This window comes from Chrysemys picta, chromosome 8 (genome assembly GCF_011386835.1).
Source record: "Chrysemys picta bellii isolate R12L10 chromosome 8, ASM1138683v2, whole genome shotgun sequence".
NCBI lineage: Eukaryota > Metazoa > Chordata > Testudines > Emydidae > Chrysemys > Chrysemys picta.
The window spans coordinates 94,783,020-94,803,432 of record NC_088798.1 but is presented as its reverse complement, the minus strand read 5'-3'; the positions used below and the strand labels follow the sequence as shown (position 1 = coordinate 94,803,432).

At 44.2% G+C, this 20,413-nt stretch overlaps 1 protein-coding gene across 7 annotated transcripts in view; it reads left to right on the top strand.

Annotated features, from left to right (window-relative positions):
* Window positions 1-20,413, top strand: part of ARHGAP26 (Rho GTPase activating protein 26) — a 597,030-nt gene that overhangs the window by 374,947 nt on the left and 201,670 nt on the right. For all 7 annotated transcript variants that reach the window (XM_042850866.2, XM_042850865.2, XM_065554977.1 and 4 more), the window contains one exon: window positions 9,675-9,753. In XM_042850866.2, coding sequence (XP_042706800.1) covers window positions 9,675-9,753 — 79 coding nt within the window. The remainder of the gene's footprint in view (window positions 1-9,674; window positions 9,754-20,413) is intronic.

Genomic DNA, 20,413 nt, shown 5'->3' with positions numbered 1-20,413 from the left:
TAACGTTGATTTTTTGCCTCATATTTTCCCTGGATATTTAATCTTTTAAACCTTGCTCATTTAAAACAAAATTTGCTATAAGAATTTATATTGACTTCAAGGTTTGTGTCTGTATGCCTAACATAGCGAAATGAATATAGATATTAAATGTATACTCCTGTACTGGAATACCTTATTGTGAAAAGAATAGGAGTACTTGTGGCACCTTAGAGACTAACAAATTTATTAGAGCATAAGCTTTTGTGGGCTACAGCCTACTTCTTTGGATGGTTATGCTCTAATAAATTTGTTAGTCTCTAAGGTGCCACAAGTACTCCTGTTCTTTTTGCGGATACAGACTAACACAGCTGCTACTCTGAAACTTATTGTGAAAGGGAATGCTCACCACCGATGCAGCCTAGTGGTTGTAGGGTTGTACCAGATTGTCTTCCAAGCCTCCCCATTTCTTTCTGTTTCTTGGCCCTGCGTGGTCTTTCCTTCCTGTCCTTCCGGCCTGGTAATTATTCACGTCTGTCCATTTCAGGACAAGTATAAGGAGTCCAGGAGGCCTCAAGGCACCCCTGTTTGGTTGAGACCCTGTGGCCCAGACCCTTTTATCTTCAGGGTCATTTCCCTCCCAGCTAGGTTTCCCATGTCAGGGCTAAGCCTCTGTAGTTGTCCTTCTCTAGAGGCTGATAGGGGAGCCCAAGCCCACCCTCTCCACTGGACTCCAGTCCAGAGCCCTATGATAGATAGGCAGCTAAATCCTGCACCCTGGGGTGTTATGCAGCTGCCTCCCTGGATCACTTCCCACCAGTTAAAGATAAAAATTAAAACACAAAGATAGTCTCTGTTCTTCAGAGAATCACAGGCTCCATCTTTGTGGGCTTGGTCAGCTCTCAGGCATCAGGAGAATCTGTGGTGCTCCTTCTCTGGAGCTCAGAGTGTGGGTCAGCTCATCTTCACTTCCTGCTACTGAGCTACTCTGCTTCCCTTTTCATGTTCCTCCTCGCCCCTGTGCAGGGCTGTGGTGGGGCCACCTGGTTGCAGAACAGCTTGTTAGCCCCTTCCTCTTCAGTGTGGGGTTTGTATTCCCCATCACGCTTACGCTTTAAAATGCCTTTAATCAAGTATTAATAAATTTATATTAATATATTTGTATTCATATATATTTAATTATATTTAGTGAGATCTGCAGTGAGGGAATCTGGGTGAGGCTCCCCTCAGGGTCTCAGGCTGAGCATTGAAACTTAACAGCCATTCTTGGAAACTGTTGGCTGTAATGTTCATTTTACATGGTGCTTCACTGACTGAGCCAACGGCTGGCGTGGACGCCATACTTAGAATGTTGTTTCAATTGTGAGCCCTTCTAGGGAGAGACTGTGTCTTCAGACTTGTCTGTAAAATGCCCAGCGTGCTGCTGGCACTGTACAAATAACAATAAGTGAAGCAATGTGCTGGGATCTTTTAAAATGCACCACAACCAGGAAGGCAGTTCTGTATACTAAAGCACCACAATATATGTTTCAGCAAATGAATTATGTGGGGAAAAATGCAAAAGCATTTGGAATATAAATGGCATTTTAATTGTTTCACAGCCACTCTCCCCTCCCATATTGTTAAAATGTATGATTTTGACGTAAACACCAGTGGTTTGTTATCTGCTTAAAGGCAGAGCAAACATCTTTTATCACTTTTTATCCCATGCATGGGAGAATGTGGAGCATGAAAAACCTGTATTGTCCTGAATAACTATAGTTCTAGCTATAGCTAGTCCTGATTAACTGTTCCAGAATAAGAGTGCCTTACTCTGAAGTGGATTAAGTTAATTTGGAGCAAGGCATTCTTATTCTGGAACAAGAGTGTCTACGCACAGTTATTCAGGAATAGCTATTCTGCTGTGAATTCATACCCCAACATATCCAAATTAACTCTCAAGCGAAACTAGTCCTGAGCTCCTTGGGAGTCGGGAGTCAAGCTTTTTATGAACGAACAATTTCAATTCCTTACTTTTTTTTAGTTTCCTTGGGTAAGAGACTGAAATTAACACATTTTGTTTTTTCTCGGTCTCTCACTCACACATCTAGCTGAGGATACAGCCCTTTTTTTAGTGATCCTTAACTAGGATTTTAGCATCTCCAGTAGACATTTGCCCTTAACTTAAACTCTTGTTTAGAAAGAGCACATGATGTGATCTCTGTCCATCAAGGGAGAGGTTGGTACCAACCTGCCACAGTTCATAAAGATGTTTCTAGGAAAAGGTTCATCTTCAGCAAATACTGTTGATAATTATCCACCCACTAGATACTGATTCCACTGTTTCCGTTAAATCCTCTCGTCTACCAGATACAGAGCTTTGTTCCTTGCTTTGACAGTACTGGTGTAGGGTTTAAAGCTGTGTTTCTTTTCCAAATGGAGTGAAGATTAAGTGGTTTCCTCTCCATTTGAAAATAGGTAAACTTCCAAAGCACTAAGCCTGTGAGTACTGACTGACTCACCAAGGGGATTAGCAAAGATAACATACATTCTCTCTGGATTACTTGGCCCTAAACTTGTTGCAAGCCTGAACAGCCCTTGTCCTCTACTGGGTAAACTGAGAGCTGCTTTGTGTCTGTAATAGTCCTTGGTGAATTGTCTATTGGCAATTGTGATATTCGGGCGAGTGGATTGTAGGGTTTGGGCTTGGTCCTCTGCTCCTTGTTTATAGGTGCCACAAAAGCTGCAGAAAAAGGATCGGAAACATCAATCCGTCTAAAATGGAATCTCTTATTAATGTTTTACTGGCTAGCAGAGGCTCTGCTCTTGTCAGGTGTCAAATAGACGTCATTACAATCATGCAGCTTTCATTTGCCTGTTGAATCATCTCTGAGCAGGGCATGTTGGAAACTCAAGTTCTCACAGCCCTCGCCTGTTACTGGAGATTTATTATGAAAAGGAGGGCATGTTGTGTGCTGAACACTCTCTGACAGCAAGTAGCCTGAATAAAGCCTGGAAAACAATGTGCTTGTTCTTTTCTTGCCGCACCCGCTGTATTTCAGTACAGAAAGCAGTGATCCTTCATGTTGAATTTTGCTGCAGTTCTGGGGCTGGAGCACTTGCCATGTATACAAACATGAATGTCAGAAGTCCTCCGGTTAAATGCTTTTGGTGAGTGACGTCACCCAAATATTCCTACCAGGAGAATTCCGACACATTTTTCCGAATGCATTCAATCTCCTCACCGAGCCTCCTACCGTTGCGTGGTTGTATTTTCCCTGTTATCAGGGAAGCTATACATTTCAGTCATGAAAAGTGAGCTGTAATAATAAAGGGACTGAAAATAACTTGTCAGGGGGAAAAAAAACCAACACCCTATACACTATCTCAAACATCAGATTCAGAATGAAACATGTTCCCCATAACCTGGTTTTATGAAAGCAGCACAGTAGTTAGACTCCGTGTTTACTTGTTTTGAATCCCAATGAGGCGCATGTGACTTGGCTTCACTGGTGTTCTTTTGGAAACCTCAATTCACTATAGTGGGATATTGATACAGACTTACAAAGTTGACAGTGACTGGGGCTATCTCAGATTTGTTTGCAGTCGCTGATTGCAGAAGGATAAATTGGGATTTGTAGGATCAAATTAAAAACCAAATCATTAAATTGTATCCTGTTTAAATAAACCTTCACGATACACTCCCACAAATCCCTTTGCCCTGCTGTGGTCTTGGCAGCACACTTCATATGTTGCTTCCTCTAATGCAGAATTTCATCCAAGTTCTTGGGCATGCTATATGTTGTCAATTGTATTGAGGGTCCTCATGCTTTTTGTGCACAGTGTTAACAAACCATGTTTCAACCCTACAAAGAGAGCAGGTAGTCTTTAAAAAAAAAAAAAAGATTTAGGTATTACAAAGGCAGTGTGGTCCAGTGGATAGAGCACTGGACCGAGTATCTGCAGACCTGATTCTATTCCCAGCCTGCCCCCTGTGTAGGGACCCGCTAAGCTAGGCTATGCTGCCTGTGAGGAGAGGTAGAGGCAAACCAAGACAAAGGGGATAATTTTAAATTTTTAGAAATTTATAAGGAAAAACTCCAAAATTGTACCATGAGAATAAATAATATAGAACATTACCAAACTTACTACTTGTAACAATAAACTATAGCTTACCAACTCATTAACCTTTTGTGAGCTTGTACACTCTGGGCAGTTAGTACCAAATGCATTGTTGTTAACCACAACAAAAGAGATAACTTAACAATATACTGTATCGTTTCAGAGAATATTTAACTTTCGCTCTCCTTGGTTGTAAATCTTTGCTTCTTTGTGTTTCTTTGGCTTGAAGTGCTCCCTTAGATTCGATGTTCTTGTGCCTGTACCTCTTTTCACCGAGTTTACCCACAAGCGGGGTTTCTTTACCTAGTGGGCCCTCCCTGGTCCATCAGGCACCTTTGAACAGTATTCTGTCAGTAGACATTTAAGCAGTCATTCTCTCGGTTCATGTATTTTAGGCTTCTTGTTTACCGTTTTCCGGTTCTGTTTCATCGAACACAGCTTTTTGATCAATTCTCTTTTTCACCAAATATATTTCCTTTCAGTTTTTTCCCTTGATACTCTTTCTCTGGTAGAGCTGTAGATTTTATTTCCCGCTGTTTCCCTTCCGTAATAGTGCCTGCTCACATACCCAGGTCGTCCTCTTTACCTTTCCTATGTTCCTTCTTTTCTCCTTCTCACTTCCCAGTCCCCTACTTTTATTCTCCTGTTCTTATATTTTATCACCTCACCTCCTACCCAGCCTCCGGTTCATCTGCTAGCTCAGCATCTTGACTTTTCTCTTTCTCTAAGAGCTTTTCCAACTGCTCCTTTGGGTAGATTCTGAGCCCCCTTCCTAGCTCAAGCTGCCCTGTCCTGGGCCATCTCTCTCCCCAGGACAGGGCAGCTAGCTAGTGCCAGGGTGAGGGTTACTGCACATGCCTTGGGCAGATCAGTTCACCTGTGTGTGTTTCCCAATCTCTAAAATGAGGTCAATGAGCCCCTTGTTTGTAAAGCAATTTCAGATCTGCAGGAAAAAAGTGTTACAGAAAAGCTAGCTGCTATTTATAGTGCTTATATGTCCCAGGATGTAAATTCTCTATAACGTTTGTGAAAGTGGCTTAGAACTGGATCCCAGCTATGGGAGGCATAAGGCTGACATGCGGTATTAAGCACTATATCTGAGGTGTTTTCCTTCTTAGGGTTCTTAACGATATTTGCACCATTCAAGCTGCTTATTCGATTGCTTTGAGTGGTGTTTTATCAGTCTCAGCACAGAGCTGTCATCAGACACTACAGCCTTGGGGTATGGTTGTGTCCAGATTAAATGGGGAAAGAGCTACTTGTAAAGTGGATGTGAATAGGAAAAGAATAGTAAGCAATGAGAAGAGAAAACAAGCTGTGAGGAAAACAGGGTGGGGGACAGTGAATAGAAAATATGTATATTCCCAAGTATAAAGGCAATAAGAGGTTTGAATTTTCTGCTTTTCATGTTGTTCAAAGAGTGTATGAACCCGAGTGACAAAAGCTTAACTTGGATTGTACTTAAAAAAATCCAATACTTGAGGTGCAACAGTGGCAACTGGGGTACAGAATGGAAAAGTTTCTGGATAAATGAGGAATGCCCAGGTAGGCCCTTGTTGATAGTTGTTTACATGAGTTACTGACAGTGTGACGGGTTGGATCACAGAAACCCCCTTGGGAGCTGCCACCCAATGTGCAAAGACTACCCCTGCTTCTGTTTTCCCTGCCAGCTCAGGACTCCAGCACCCTGTCTTGCTGAGCCAGACACTCCCGTCTGGCTCCAGACACAGACCCAGGGTCTGAATCACTTGTTCCAAAGCTGCAAGTTACCTGAAAACAGCGTACAGAAGTGCGCTTGTCTTTAGCACTCAGATGCTCAACTCCCAATGGGGTCTAAACCCAAATAAATCCGTTTCACCCTGCATAAAGCTTATGCAGGGCAAACTCATAAATTGTTCGCCCTCTATAACACTGATAGAGAGATATGCACCGTTGTTTGCTCCCCCAGGTATTAATACATACTCTGAGTAAATTACTAAACAAAAAGTGATTTTATTAAATACAGACAGTAGGATTTAAGTGGTTCAAAGTAGTAACAGACAGAACAAAGTAAGTCACCAAGCAAAATAAAACAAAATGCGCGAATCTATGCCTAATCAAACTAAATACAGATAATCTCACCCTCAGAGATGTTTCAGTAAGTCTCTCTCAGACTGGACACCTTCCAGGCCTGGGCACAATTCTTTCCCCTGGTACAGCTCTTGTTGCAGCTCAGGTGGTAGCTAGGGGATTCTTCATGATGGCTTCTCTCTCCCTCTCTTCTCTTCCCCCCTTTATATATCTTTTGCATAAGGCGGGAACTCTTTGTCTCTCTGGGTTTCCACCCCCCCTCACTGGAAAAGCACCAGGTTAAAGATGGATTCCAGTTCAGGTGACATGATCACATGTCACTGCAAGACTTCATTACTCATTTGCCAGCACACACATATACAGGAAGACTCACAGGTAAATACAGCCATCTGCAGACAATGGGAGTCATCAAGATTCCAAACCATCATTAATGGTCCACACTTTACACAATTACAATAGGCCCTCAGAGTTACATTTTATATTTCTAGTTTTAGCTACAAGAGTGGTACATTTATACAAATCAGATGATCATACTCAGTAGATTATAAGCTTTGTAATGATACCTTACAAGAGACCTTTTGCATGAAGCATATCCCAGTTACGTTACATTCACTTATTACCGTATTTTCTCTAAAACCAGCTCAGTTACATTATATTGACTTATTATCAAGTTTTTATAAGACCATATAGACTGCACAACGTCACACCCTCCTCCTGAACTTACTGCCAGAGACTTGGACACTGACCATGGCGGAGGCAGTATACCTAAAATTCGTTTTTGGGCTCCCCTATGGGGCAGACACTCCTGTGTCCCCCAAAAGGGAAAGAGACCCTGACCCAGCTGTAGGCTCACAGCTTCCAGCTATGAGGGACCTTTCGCTGGCCAGCAAAATCCCCCCCCTTTCACTCAGGTTGGGTTTGCTTCCAGCTAGAGTCCTTGGGGTTTGTTCCCACCGCAGCAGTCACCAGGACCCCAACTTCCAGCTCCAGGATACATGTCTCTGTGCACCTCTTCCACTCCATTACAGCCAGGTTATGCTTCTGGGTCTTAATTGCTTTGTCTCTTAAGTTCAGGCTGGTGGGCAGCCTTTTCTTTTTCCAGGTCAGGCTTTCCCCAGGCAAATTGTACATCAATTTCCATTTATCTTCCCTTGAGACCATCACTTGATGAGCTGGGATACCACAGAGAACACCCTCCTGCCAGAACAGGCACCCCTCCACTCCTGTCTTGCTAAATTAGACACCCCAGTCAGCTTCAGCACAGACAGAGGTTGGGCCACACCCATCTGCAGTTCACTGAAACTGAGATGCACTCAGCTCAGGGGCTTCTTAGTTAACAGAGACATTCCCAGTGCCCATTGTTCAGTCTTTCTGGGCAATTTGCAACTTGTGTAGTTTTAGCTTCTTTTGATCTTCATTCTTACTTATTTTGCTTCCTTTTCTGTCCCTACTTCCCTTTCCCGAAATAAGCAAACAGAAAATAACAAACCAGTAACCACTTTGTCTGTTCTCCAGCCACCACACTTAAAACTCACGTAAAATCACTACCAGTATCTCAAAGCAATCAGCTGTGCACAGATCCTGCTCGACTACGCCACTGTGACGGGTTGGATCACAGAAACCCCCTTGGGAACTGCCACCCGATGTGCAAAGACTACCCCTGCTTCTGTTTTCCCTGCCAGCTCAGGACTCCAGCACCCTGTCTTGCTGAGCCAGACACTCCCGTCTGGCTCCAGACACAGACCCAGGGTCTGAATCACTTGTTCCAAAGCTGCAAGTTACCTGAAAACAGCGTACAGAAGTGCGCTTGTCTTTAGCACTCAGATGCTCAACTCCCAATGGGGTCTAAACCCAAATAAATCCGTTTCACCCTGCATAAAGCTTATGCAGGGCAAACTCATAAATTGTTCGCCCTCTATAACACTGATAGAGAGATATGCACAGTTGTTTGCTCCCCCAGGTATTAATACATACTCTGAGTAAATTACTAAACAAAAAGTGATTTTATTAAATACAGACAGTAGGATTTAAGTGGTTCAAAGTAGTAACAGACAGAACAAAGTAAGTCACCAAGCAAAATAAAACAAAATGCGCGAATCTATGCCTAATCAAACTAAATACAGATAATCTCACCCTCAGAGATGTTTCAGTAAGTCTCTCTCAGACTGGACACCTTCCAGGCCTGGGCACAATTCTTTCCCCTGGTACAGCTCTTGTTGCAGCTCAGGTGGTAGCTAGGGGATTCTTCATGATGGCTTCTCTCTCCCTCTCTTCTCTTCCCCCCTTTATATATCTTTTGCATAAGGCGGGAACTCTTTGTCTCTCTGGGTTTCCACCCCCCCTCACTGGAAAAGCACCAGGTTAAAGATGGATTCCAGTTCAGGTGACATGATCACATGTCACTGCAAGACTTCATTACTCATTTGCCAGCACACACATATACAGGAAGACTCACAGGTAAATACAGCCATCTGCAGACAATGGGAGTCATCAAGATTCCAAACCATCATTAATGGTCCACACTTTACACAATTACAATAGGCCCTCAGAGTTACATTTTATATTTCTAGTTTTAGCTACAAGAGTGGTACATTTATACAAATCAGATGATCATACTCAGTAGATTATAAGCTTTGTAATGATACCTTACAAGAGACCTTTTGCATGAAGCATATCCCAGTTACGTTACATTCACTTATTACCGTATTTTCTCTAAAACCAGCTCAGTTACATTATATTGACTTATTATCAAGTTTTTATAAGACCATATAGACTGCACAACGTCACAGACAGATCCTGTCTGGTTGAATGCCAGCAATCTCATCAGGATTTATATTAAGCAGTATACAAAATCTTCTTTCACCTCCGCCTCCTCCAATGTGGGGAGGAGTAACAGCTCTTAAGTGATCAGCATTTCCCTTTGTTGTTTGGGTGTGGTGGAGGGATGAATCTCCATTGAAACCTACTGGTTGACTGTACTGAATAAAATGGGACTATCAGTAGCAATTTGCAGCTATGGCAGTTTGTGGAGGTGTTCATACCTCAGAATTCAGGATGCAAGTTTCACTGAAGCCTCATTCCAGTGAAGCTACTGTTATGTTGTCTGGTGTTCATGTCCAGGTTATTGTGAGCCCTTAATGTCCTTGGATTCATTATTGTAACCTGCTTGCTCATTGTTTTTTGGATACCTTCAATAAACTCCACAGCCCATGCTCTGCTATCAGTTACACCGGTGCAGTACCACTGAAGTCAATAGAGTTGTACCAGGCTACGAGAGAGAAGAATTTGTTGTCAAATGCCCTATTCCAGTATTATATTGGTTCTCCTGTAAAACATTGGTGGATGCCTTGAGGCTTAATTTCATTTGTTTCAAAGTCCAGGTCTGGAGCACGGACGGTATCTTCTTGAATCTTATGCCAAATTCATCTTCTCTTTCTGTCTGGTCTACCTGATGAGACTGATTTTTTTTCTTCCCCCCTCTTTTTTTTTTTTTTTTTTTTACTGCAGTGTTTGTTTCTTCTCCACAGGCCTGGTGTGATCACCATGCAAGCACTTTCTGAAGAGGACCGAAAGCTTTGGATGGAGGCTATGGATGGCCGGGAACCGGTAAGAAAGGACAGTAATGAATACCTGTCTAATGAAGACTCAAAAGGCTCTTTTTGTGGCCCAATTGTCTGCTGTGAAGCAGTGTGTCACGCTGCACTTGCCAACCTCCATGAGCACTGTATCTGTGGGGCAGCTCTCTGGTTCTGGCATGAGAATCCTTTAATACTCTGGTTAAATATTGAGGTAATACTCTGTCTCCTGTGCTTGGATGGCTGGAGGGCTCTGGCTACCTTTGCTCCTGTGGAACATAGGCTAAACTAGCACCAACATGCTCCTGTGCTGCTGTGTTGTGTTAACAGGAAATCACAGCAACACGATCTAAGGAAGAACATATACAGTGTGTGATTTGCAGGGTTTTCTGCGGCCTGCTGTTCTCAGGGGGCTTTACAGTGTTCCAGTAAGAGTCATAGTGCTACCCCCCCCCCCCCCCCCTTCAGCAGCCCATGTCTTGTGATTGTGTTTACTCCTGCTTTGCCAACGGAGCACAGCAAATGGGTTTCACAAGTGGTGGAGAAGATGGAGGTTTCCCTTGTATGCCGCTTCTGCTGGTGAATGTGGAGGACTTTTAATATTGATAATGCATGGGTTTTCTGTTGTAATTTTATTCTAGTGCTCTGTTACAGCACAGTAATAAACAGTCCAAGTTATTTCCTATGTACTATAAATACCAATTGGATCTGAGGCCTGAAGTGTAGGAGCAGGATTTTATAATTGTACTGTGAGAATTAATGTATGATTTGATTTCATCCTGCTAGCCACCCTTTTTAAATAGCAGAAAGGAATGACAGACCAGAACAATCCTTATGACTGATTATGGTCACCCTTTTGTTTTAATGTTATAATGTCTACTATGGTTTTCTATGTGTATTACAAATTAGGCATTCTAGTTAAATATACATTTCTTTGTTTTAAGGTTTTAGTAAGTAAGAGACAGGATCTTGTATTGTATCTATGTTAAGGAGATTAGAGGAATGTTGAGGGCCTGAAGCCCCAATGTGAATTGTTTTAGTTATAAGATTTAGCAAGGCTTGATTTACAATGTCTTCTGCTGAATATACAATACTGCTGTCTGTATACCTTTGAAGGTTTCTGTAAGAGATTGTTTGTGAGAATGAGGAATGCATGCATCAGGAAAAGATAAGGCGTGAAAGCCATCACAAATGTCCAGATGGTCAAGAAAAAGTGAGAGACTTGGAAAGACCAGGAGACAGTCAGGAAACATCCATTGTATCTGATGCTAAACATGTTAGCAGCATTGACGACCTCAGAGGTGAGGCAGGCACCCTCCCCCCCCCCCCCCCCCCCCCCCGAAGGCGAGACAACAAATAGAGGATAACGATGGGAAGCCTGACAATAACCATCAAATGATAACACCACTTAAGGACTAATGATTACAGGATGACATTAAATTAAATTTTTAAATAAATTAATGGAGATATCCCATCTCCTAGAACTGGAAGGGACCTTGAAAGGTCATCGAGTCCAGCCCCCTGCCTTCACTAGCAGGACCAAGTACTGATTTTGCCCCAGATCCCCAAGTGGCCCCCTCAAGGATTGAACTCACAACCCTGGGTTTAGCAGGCCAAATTGCAAAATGCATGGACTCAAATGGGAATTTACAACTATAAAGCTGGGGTGCTTTGCCATGGAACTCTGGGTTCAGTCCTGCACAGCCTCGGAGCATTGGATCGCGACCGACTTGAGCAACAACAGACTGGTAACGATAAACATCAACTGGCAGGGGTGTGTGTGTTTGTGTGTGTGTGTGTGTGTGTGTTTGTGTGTGTAAAGCATATGCTAACTGTTGTATTTTCAATAAATGCTGCGTATTTGCCTTCTCCTGAAAAGATCCCGTGTGCTTTGTATGAGCATAACAGAAGCAGAAAACTATTATCTAAGGATTAAAGCAGTGGTTGAGATGAAGCTCGAATTGCATGACTGCAGGTGCTGTTTAAACTTTGGGGCAATATTTTAAGGTTGTGACCCTCACATTTCAGAATGGAGAGCAGCAGAATACGGACCCTGGACTTCAGAAAAGCAGACTTTGACTCCCTCAGGGAACAGATGGGCAGGATCCCCTGGGAGAATAACATGAAGGGCAAAGGGGTCCAGGAGAGCTGGCTGTATTTTAAAGAATCCTTATTGAGGTTGCAGGAACAAACCATCCCGATGTGTAGAAAGAATAGTAAATATGGCAGGCGACCAGCTTGGCTAAACAGTGAAATCCTTGCTGATCTTAAACGCAAAAAAGAAGCTTACAAGAAGTGGAAGATTGGACAAATGACCAGGGAGGAGTATAAAAATATTGCTCAGGCGTGCAGGAGTGAAATCAGGAAGGCCAAATCACACTTGGAGTTGCAGTTAGCAAGAGATGTTAAGAGTAACAAGAAGGGTTTCTTCAGGTATGTTAGCAACAAGAAGAAAATAAAGGAAAGTGTGGGCCCCTTACTGAATGAGGGAGGCAACCTCGTGACCGAGGATGTGGAAAAAGCTAATGTACTCAATGATTTTTTTGCCTCTGTCTTCACGAACAAGGTCAGCTCCCAGACTGCTGCACTGGGCAGTACAGCATGGGGAGAAGGTGACCAACCCTCTGTGGAGAAAGAAGTGGTTCGGGACTATTTACAAAAACTGGACATGCACAAGTCCATGGGGCCGGATGCGCTGCATCCGAGGGTGCTAAAGGAGTTGGCGGGTGAGATTGCAGAGCCATTAGCCATTATTTTTGAAAACTCATGGCGATCGGGGGAGGTCCCAGATGACTGGAAAAAGGCTAATGTAGTGCCCATCTTTAAAAAAGGGAAGAAGGAGGATCCGGGGAACTACAGGCCAGTCAGCCTCACCTCAGTCCCTGGAAAAATCATGGAGCAGGTCCTCAAGGAATCAATTATGAAACATTTAGAGGAGAGGAAAGTGATCAGGAACAGTCAGCATGGATTCACGAAGGGGAAGTCGTGCCTGACTAACCTAATTGCCTTCTATGATGAGATAACTGGCTCTGTGGATGAGGGGAAAGCAGTGGATGTGTTATTCCTTGACTTTAGCAAAGCTTTTGATACGGTCTCCCACAGTATTCTTGCCGCCAAGTTAAAGAAGTATGGGCTGGATGAATGGACTGTAAGGTGGATAGAAAGCTGGCTAGATCGTCGGGCTCAACGGGTAGTGATCAATGGCTCCATGTCTAGTTGGCAGCTGGTTTCAAGCGGAGTGCCCCAAGGGTCGGTCCTGGGGCCGGTTTTGTTTAATATCTTTATTAATGATCTGGAGGATGGTGTGGACTGCACTCTCAGCAAGTTTGCAGATGACACTAAACTAGGAGGCGTGGTAGATACACTAGAGGGTAGGGATGGGATACAGAGGGACCTAGACAAATTAGAAGATTGGGCCGAAAAAAACCTGATGAGGTTCAACAAGGACAAGTGCAGAGTCCTGCACTTAGGACGGAAGAATCCCATGCACTGCTACAGATTAGGGACCGAATGGCTAGGTAGCAGTTCTGCAGAAAAGGACCTAGGGGTCACAGTGGACGAGAAGCTGGATATGAGTCAACAGTGTGCGCTTGTTGCCAAGAAGGCTAACGGCATTTTGGGCTGTATAAGTAGGGGCATTGCCAGCAGATCGAGGGACGTGATCGTTCCCCTTTATTTGACATTGGTGAGGCCTCATCTGGAATACTGTGTCCAGTTTTGGGCCCCACACTACAAGAAGGATGTGGAAAAATTGGAAAGAGTCCAGCGGAGGGCAACAAAAATGATTAGGGGTCTGGAGCACATGACTTATGAGGAGAGGCTGAGGGAACTGGGATTGTTTAGTCTCCAGAAGAGAAGAATGAGGGGGGATTTGATAGCAGCCTTCAACTACCTGAAGGGGGGTTCCAAAGAGGATGAAGCTCGGCTGTTCTCGGTGGCAGACGACAGAACAAGGAGCAATGGTCTCAAGTTGCAGTGGGGGAGGTCCAGGTTGGATATCAGGAAAAACTATTTCACTAGGAGGGTGGTGAAACACTGGAATGCGTTACCTAGGGAGGTGGTGGAGTCTCCTTCCTTGGAGGTTTTTAAGGCCCGGCTTGACAAAGCCCTGGCTGGGATGATTTAGCTGGGAATTGGTCCTGCTTTGAGCAGGGGGTTGGACTAGATGACCTCTTGAGGTCCCTTCCAACTCTGATATTCTATGATTCTATGAATGTGCACCATTTAAAAGATGCTACATTCAAAGTTGATAAAAGGACGTGCAGAATTAGACTGTGGGTCTCCATTGCCACAGGAAGTCACTGAGGCTTAGAATTTAGCAAGGTTCACAAAGGAATTGGACATTTATGTGACTAACAAAAATATCTGGAATTGTTGTCATCAATAACTATACATTTGGAAGAGTTTTTGACCTCATGCTTCAGGGTTTGTGTCAGTCTCTGTCTATTAGAGATCAGGATGAGACCATATCTGCCCACTGTGGGTCTCTCACAGCTTCCTTTGAAGCATCTGGTGCTGGCTGTTGTGAAAGACAGGATATTGATTTAGATGGACCCTGGGTCTGATTCATTAGGGCAATGCCTGTAGTGGTTGCTTATCTGTTGCTGGCTGTGTGCTAGAGAAGTGGTGAGTAAGCAAAGGTGAAACATGCCTGTATGCAGTGGGCTGGACACCTGTTGTGACAATTTAGGGGGCGGTTGCATAGCAGAGGCTGTTCTTGGTCAGGCCACCTATTTTTGGACTGGTTGCAATGGTTCAAAAAACCAAAAGGCTTAAGTGTATGTGCCCTGGTTACTAATCAAATATGGCATTTCCTCACTGATTCCTGTAAACTCTTCAGGTCTTGGAGAAACTGTGATGTTTGATCAGTTACTCAAACAAATGAAATACTGATTCTCCCCCCGGCCCCCGCAATGGAACTCTGACACTAAAACGGAGTTCTGGGCAGTGCTTAATTGTAGCTACAGACTCCTCATTTCCAGGAACAGTCTCCTGAGGAAGGCTTCCTGCATAGAGGGAAAGTTGGCAGGCACCAGAAAGAAATGGGGTTAGTGCAACTGGGTGTATGTTATAATGCCAAAAGCCCAGCACGTCCCACCACCTTCCTTTTCCCCCCGACTTTTTGGGACCCCGTACATGATAGCCTGTGCTTCCCTTCACTTCTTGTCTAGCTGGAAGCAATTATATTAAGAAAATATTCCTCTATAATTCAAATCAAGTTCTCTGGCTCCAATATGAGCTGTCTTTTCTCTTTTTTAAATTACGACCCATCTGGTTTCTGCAGTGGCTGCTGCAGAAGTGAGATGGTAATATTGCTTCCTCCTCCTAACTGCAATCATAAAAATAGCACAATCAATTAAAGAGTGAACAAGACATGTACAGTAAAACACATGACATGATCAAAAATTGTCCTTCTCTCGTCCTTGTAATCTTCTACTCTCCCGACCCCAGCTTCACTGGACCTTTTTGTTGTGACATGTCAAATATAAGCCCTGTGATCCTTCAATTGCTTACGCAGATCCATTCACCCAGGTTTAGTCCTGTTGACTGCATCAGGTTTTGCACAGGTGGTAGAGTCAGTCTGTTAGGATTACAGGATCGGTGCCACAGATTGTAAGCACCTCTGGTCGGTGACTGTGTCTCTTACTTGTTTGTAAAGTGCCACACATGACAAAAGGTGCTATAAAATAATAAATAATACCGAGCAGCCCAGATTTCCTGTTGGTGGCCCTAGTTTTATGTGAACTAGTTCAAAAACAGTCCAGTTCTTCATACTGACCACTGCACATTTATTTTCTTCTCCATAATGCCCATCTGTTTAGGTGGCTTGCTAGTTTAGTATAGTGGTTTTCAAACTATTTTTTTCTGGGGACCATGTTGAAGAAAATTTTTGATGCCCGTGACCCAACGGAGCTGGGGATGAGGGGTTTGAGGTGCAGGAAGGGATTTTGGGTTGGTGGGGGTCAGGGCTGGGGCAGGGGGTTGGGATGCGGAAGGGGGTCAGGGCTCTGGGCTGGGGGTGCAGACTCTGGAGTGGGGCTGGGGATGAGGGGTTTGGGGTGTAGGAAGGGGCTCTGCAGAGGTTATGGGGGGCTCAGGGCTGGGGGTCGGGGTGTGGGAGGGGGGTCAGGGCTCTGGGCTGGGGGTGTAGGCTCTGGGGTGGGGCTAGGGATGAAGGGTTTGGGGTGCAGGAGGGGGCTCTGGCTTGAGGGGGGTGTCAGGATTGGGGCCTGGGGTTGGGGCGTGGAATTATCTCCGGTGGCTCCCAGTCAGAGGCTTCCCGCCTGTCCCGGCACTGCAGACCATGCTGCGTCCTGGAAGTGGCCAGCAACAGGTCCGGCTCCTAGGCGGAGGCGCGCCAGTGGCTTCGCGCAACTCTCACCCAGGCCCACCCCCCCGCACCTCCAGTGCCCATTGGCCGGTTTCCGGCCAATGGGAGTGTAGAGCCAGTGCTCGGGGCGGGGGCAGCACGCAGAGCCCCATGGCCCACCTGACTGGAAGCTGGACCCCCTGCTGCCCGCTTCCGGGGCGCAACGCGGTGTCAGAAAAGGTAGGCACTAGCCTTTTAACGTCCCGGTCGGCGGTGCTGACCAGAGCAAGGCGACCCAGCACAGTACATGCTGCGAACCACGGTTTGAAAAACACTGGTTTAGTACATCTACCTATGCAGGTTATCACTTTGGAGATGCAATGACTGATGTATGTTTATAGCACTTTGAACTGGCCATCCATGTACACCACTGGCACCCTCACCTACTGAAGCACCATACAGAATGGCAGTCATAAGGCATTAGTGGTGAAAGCACAGTTGGTGGATAAGGCAAATTCCTTGTCCTTGGTCCACCTCCTCCCCATCTCTAAAGTTACAGGAAATTGGGTTGTAAATTTGTTGCGTGTGGTTTTGTCTTATGACACCAGGATGTCAGTTGTTAGGCTTACTTCACAAAGTCTGCTTTGCACAATAAGTAAGTTTAACCCCTAGACTTCCAGAACTATGCATTGTGATTCTTTTTTTTTTCTTACTTTATTTTACTGGCCTAGAAAAGAAGCTGATTCACTTCCAGTCTCTTTTCTTGCTTGAAAGGTTCAACACAGAAAAAAATGGATAGTGTTGGATATAACTCCATGAACGAATTTAGAAGCCCAGGGTGTAACGATATTAAAGTGGATTCAGTTGCATTTTTTTTATTGCACTTACTTTAAAGCTAAGAACCAATGCAGTGCTACTATTTAACCAGGACTAAATATGGAATGTGAGTTATTAGCCAAGGTATTTTAACAAATTGAAAAGATTTACCATATCTTCAGTGCTAAGAGCAACAGTCAGATAGAGATGACTTTAGCTTTCTATTAGCTTTCACTGGTATAATTAGTTGTACTAAAAATCACAAGTTTCCCTTGATTTATATCACTCATGGAGGCTAGAAAGAAGGGAAGTCTTAGTCGCAACACAGAGCATTTAAACTGGCTTTTCGTTAATTTTTTCAGCATTAAAATGTATTGGTCTCCCCTCCCCCCCAGTCAAATATTGAAATGTATGTATTGGGGGAGGGGACATGCCGAAGCTAGTGCTTCTTTATAGGAGACTGAGTGAAGGATAAAACGTGTATGTACTCAGAAAGGTGACACAGAAAGGTGACACGTTGTGGCATTAAAAGAGGCACAAATTAGGCTGTTTGCTTTGTGGCAGAGAACAGAACAAGATAAGCAGTTTAGTAAGATTGGGCTTTTCTTGCCAAGTCTTCACTGAGCATGCCAGCCAGAGGAGAGATCATAGGGTCAGTGTTACCTTGTTACTACTTTCCAAAACACTAGTGATCAGAGCCCTAAAGATCATCTTCACATAAACACCTCCTGAAATGTGCCACAACTTTCCTGAAGCGTTTGGAACTTGAGGTGTTAAAAGCATTTCTCAAGAAAAATTAGTATAGTTGTAGCTGTGCGGTTGCAGGATATTAGAGAGACCAGGTGGATGAGTTAATGTCTTTTAATGGACCGACTTCTGATGGTGAGAGAGGCAGGCAAACTTTTGAGCCATGCAGAGCTCTTCTTCAGATCTGGGGAAGGTACTCCAGGTGTCACAGCAAAATGCCAGGTGGAACATATTGTTTAGCATTGTGCTGGGATGCTCAGAGTACCTTTCCCAGAGCTGAAGAAGAGCTCTGCGTGACTTGAAAGCTTGCCTCTCTCACCACCAGAAGTTGGTCCAGTAAAAGATATTACCTCACCCACCTTGTCTCTTAAAACAAACAAAGAAAAGCATCTTAGTCCATAAGTCACATCCTGGCTGAGCTGTATTAACTCATTGCACGGCCTTGACCAGTTTATAGCTACAAAATTGTGTTTTTAAAAGGGGAATGTAACATCCTGGAATTCTAGGGGACAAAATATGGTACAGGAGGATCTGAGCAGCTCGGTCTTAGTAGATAAATGGTAATTGCCCTTTTTTTTAAAAAAAAGGAGGGGGGGAATAAAACACACTGAGATACTTTTTATATTGATCATTTTGGGTAGGAGTCACTTCTTGGAACTGGTTGTCATTGCTGTAAACCGAAATAGGCCATCTCCTTGGTTATGCTGAGGCAATCAGTGCCAGGCCTTGTTTTGTGTGCTTCCTAGTATAGCATGCTGAAATGAAGTTACAAAATCTGGTCTTTCTTGGTCCATTTTCCCTTTTGTTTTTCTTTCCGCTTAATTCCTTAGTATAGTTTGCCAGCTTGGTGGGCAAGGACAGTGTCTGCATTCTGAGAAGCCCCTAGCACGCTTCTAGGCACTCTTTATTAATTAATAAATAATCCATTATGCAATGAATGAAAACTAGCGATGAGCTAACATCAAAAGGTTCACCGGTCCCATTCTGACAATCTTCCAAAAGTTCACTAGGATAACCCGCGGAGAGAATTAATAATAGACGTTAGGGCCAGATTTTCCAAAGAGCAACCTCCCCATTGTATTGACCTTCTCCGTTGGATCATATGAACTGGAACCATAAACTCCCTGAACATTAAATCTCACCAAATGAGGTCAAGTATCAGAGGGGTAGCCGTGTTAGTCTGAATCTGTAAAAAGCAACAGAGGGTCCTGTGGCACCTTTGAGACTAACAGAAGTACTGGGAGCATAAGCTTTCGTGGGTAAGAACCTCACTTCTTCAGATGCATCTGAAGAAGTGAGGTTCTTACCCACGAAAGCTTATGCTCCCAGTACTTCTGTTAGTCTCAAAGGTGCCACAGGACCCTCTGTTGCTTTTCACCAAATGAGGGTCCATCCATCCTCATCATCATATCCACTCATTATTATCCACACCCGAACATAGCCACTTTATGAACTTCATACCCTCATATCTCAATGTCTGTACTTTGACCCATCAACCTTTTACCCCCAATCGGGGATATTGCAGATTATGTATTCCTCATGCCAGTTTATCTTAAACCAAACTTCGCACCCTCGATAATCTGTATGTTATTCCCTGACAACCAGAAACTTCTACGCTCAAACTCTGTTCAATATATTTTTTTTAACATCATCTTAATAACATTTTTAAATCTGCTGTGTTCTGAGCACTTCTGGTTGCTTTGTTCAGGTTCCTAAAGGGGCACAGAGCTCTTGTGGAAAATCTGGCCCCATTTGTTAGTGCTAAGAACTTTAGAAAGCTCAATAGTGGTTAGGGTTGAACTAACGGCGGCCCACAGTCTATTCCATCCATTCAAATCTAACCCATACTGAACTTTTCTTTTGACCTCCTGGGATTATTAGATTCCCATTTTGGGTTCATTTTTTTTTCAAGTTGCTCCAGTGCACCTGTCCCCTAATAACTACAGCCTGAGATTATGGTGTATCCACTGTCAATAGCCAAATGGCATAAAGAGTTTCAACAGTTCTCAGCATGCCACTTCAATGCATGGATAAATGGCTTGATCTGGGCATGCAGGCGAGCACACATATCTATACAGGGGTATGCCTATGCTGCGATCGGAGGTGTAATTGCAGATCATGTAGACACGCCCTGCTACCTTTAATCTAGCTAGTGTGGCTAAAAGTAGCAGGGCAGGTGTGGTGGCAAGGGCTTCAGCATCAGCTGAACAGCACACCTGGAACTCTGGCTATTTACTCATGTTCCTAGCCCATTGCAACATCTGTGTTGCTGCATCTTTGCTGCTATTTTTAGCCGCACTCGTTGGATTAAAGCGAGCACAGGTGTGCCTACCTGAGCTGCGGTCACACCTCCAACGACAGTGTAGACTTACCCAGAGCCTCAGTTCTGTAACTGCTGAGCTGCACAGAAAACGCGGAATCTGTTAGTGAGTGTGTGGTCTCTGCCGGTGCCAGATCCTGCAAGGTGCTGACAGCCCTCAAATTTCGTGAAGTCAGTGGGAGCTGAGAGCACTAGGCACCTTAAAGGGACCACATAAGGCTTGATTTTTTTTTCAGAGATGCTGAGCCACCTGCAGCTCTACAGAAGCAGACTCATATTTAGCACGTAGCGTAATTTCCCCCCGCCCCGCCCTGAAATCTGTTTCAAAGAACCCACTACACGTGTATATAAGATCCACTCTGACCTTTCCAAAGTGACTCTGCCTGTGCTATCTGCTCCTCCTACAGACTCCTTTGTAACCCTCGAAGCCATGCCACTGGTGTCCTCTTCTGACAGCCCTGTTAAACAGCATCTCTCTGCTAATACAGCTGTTGTTCT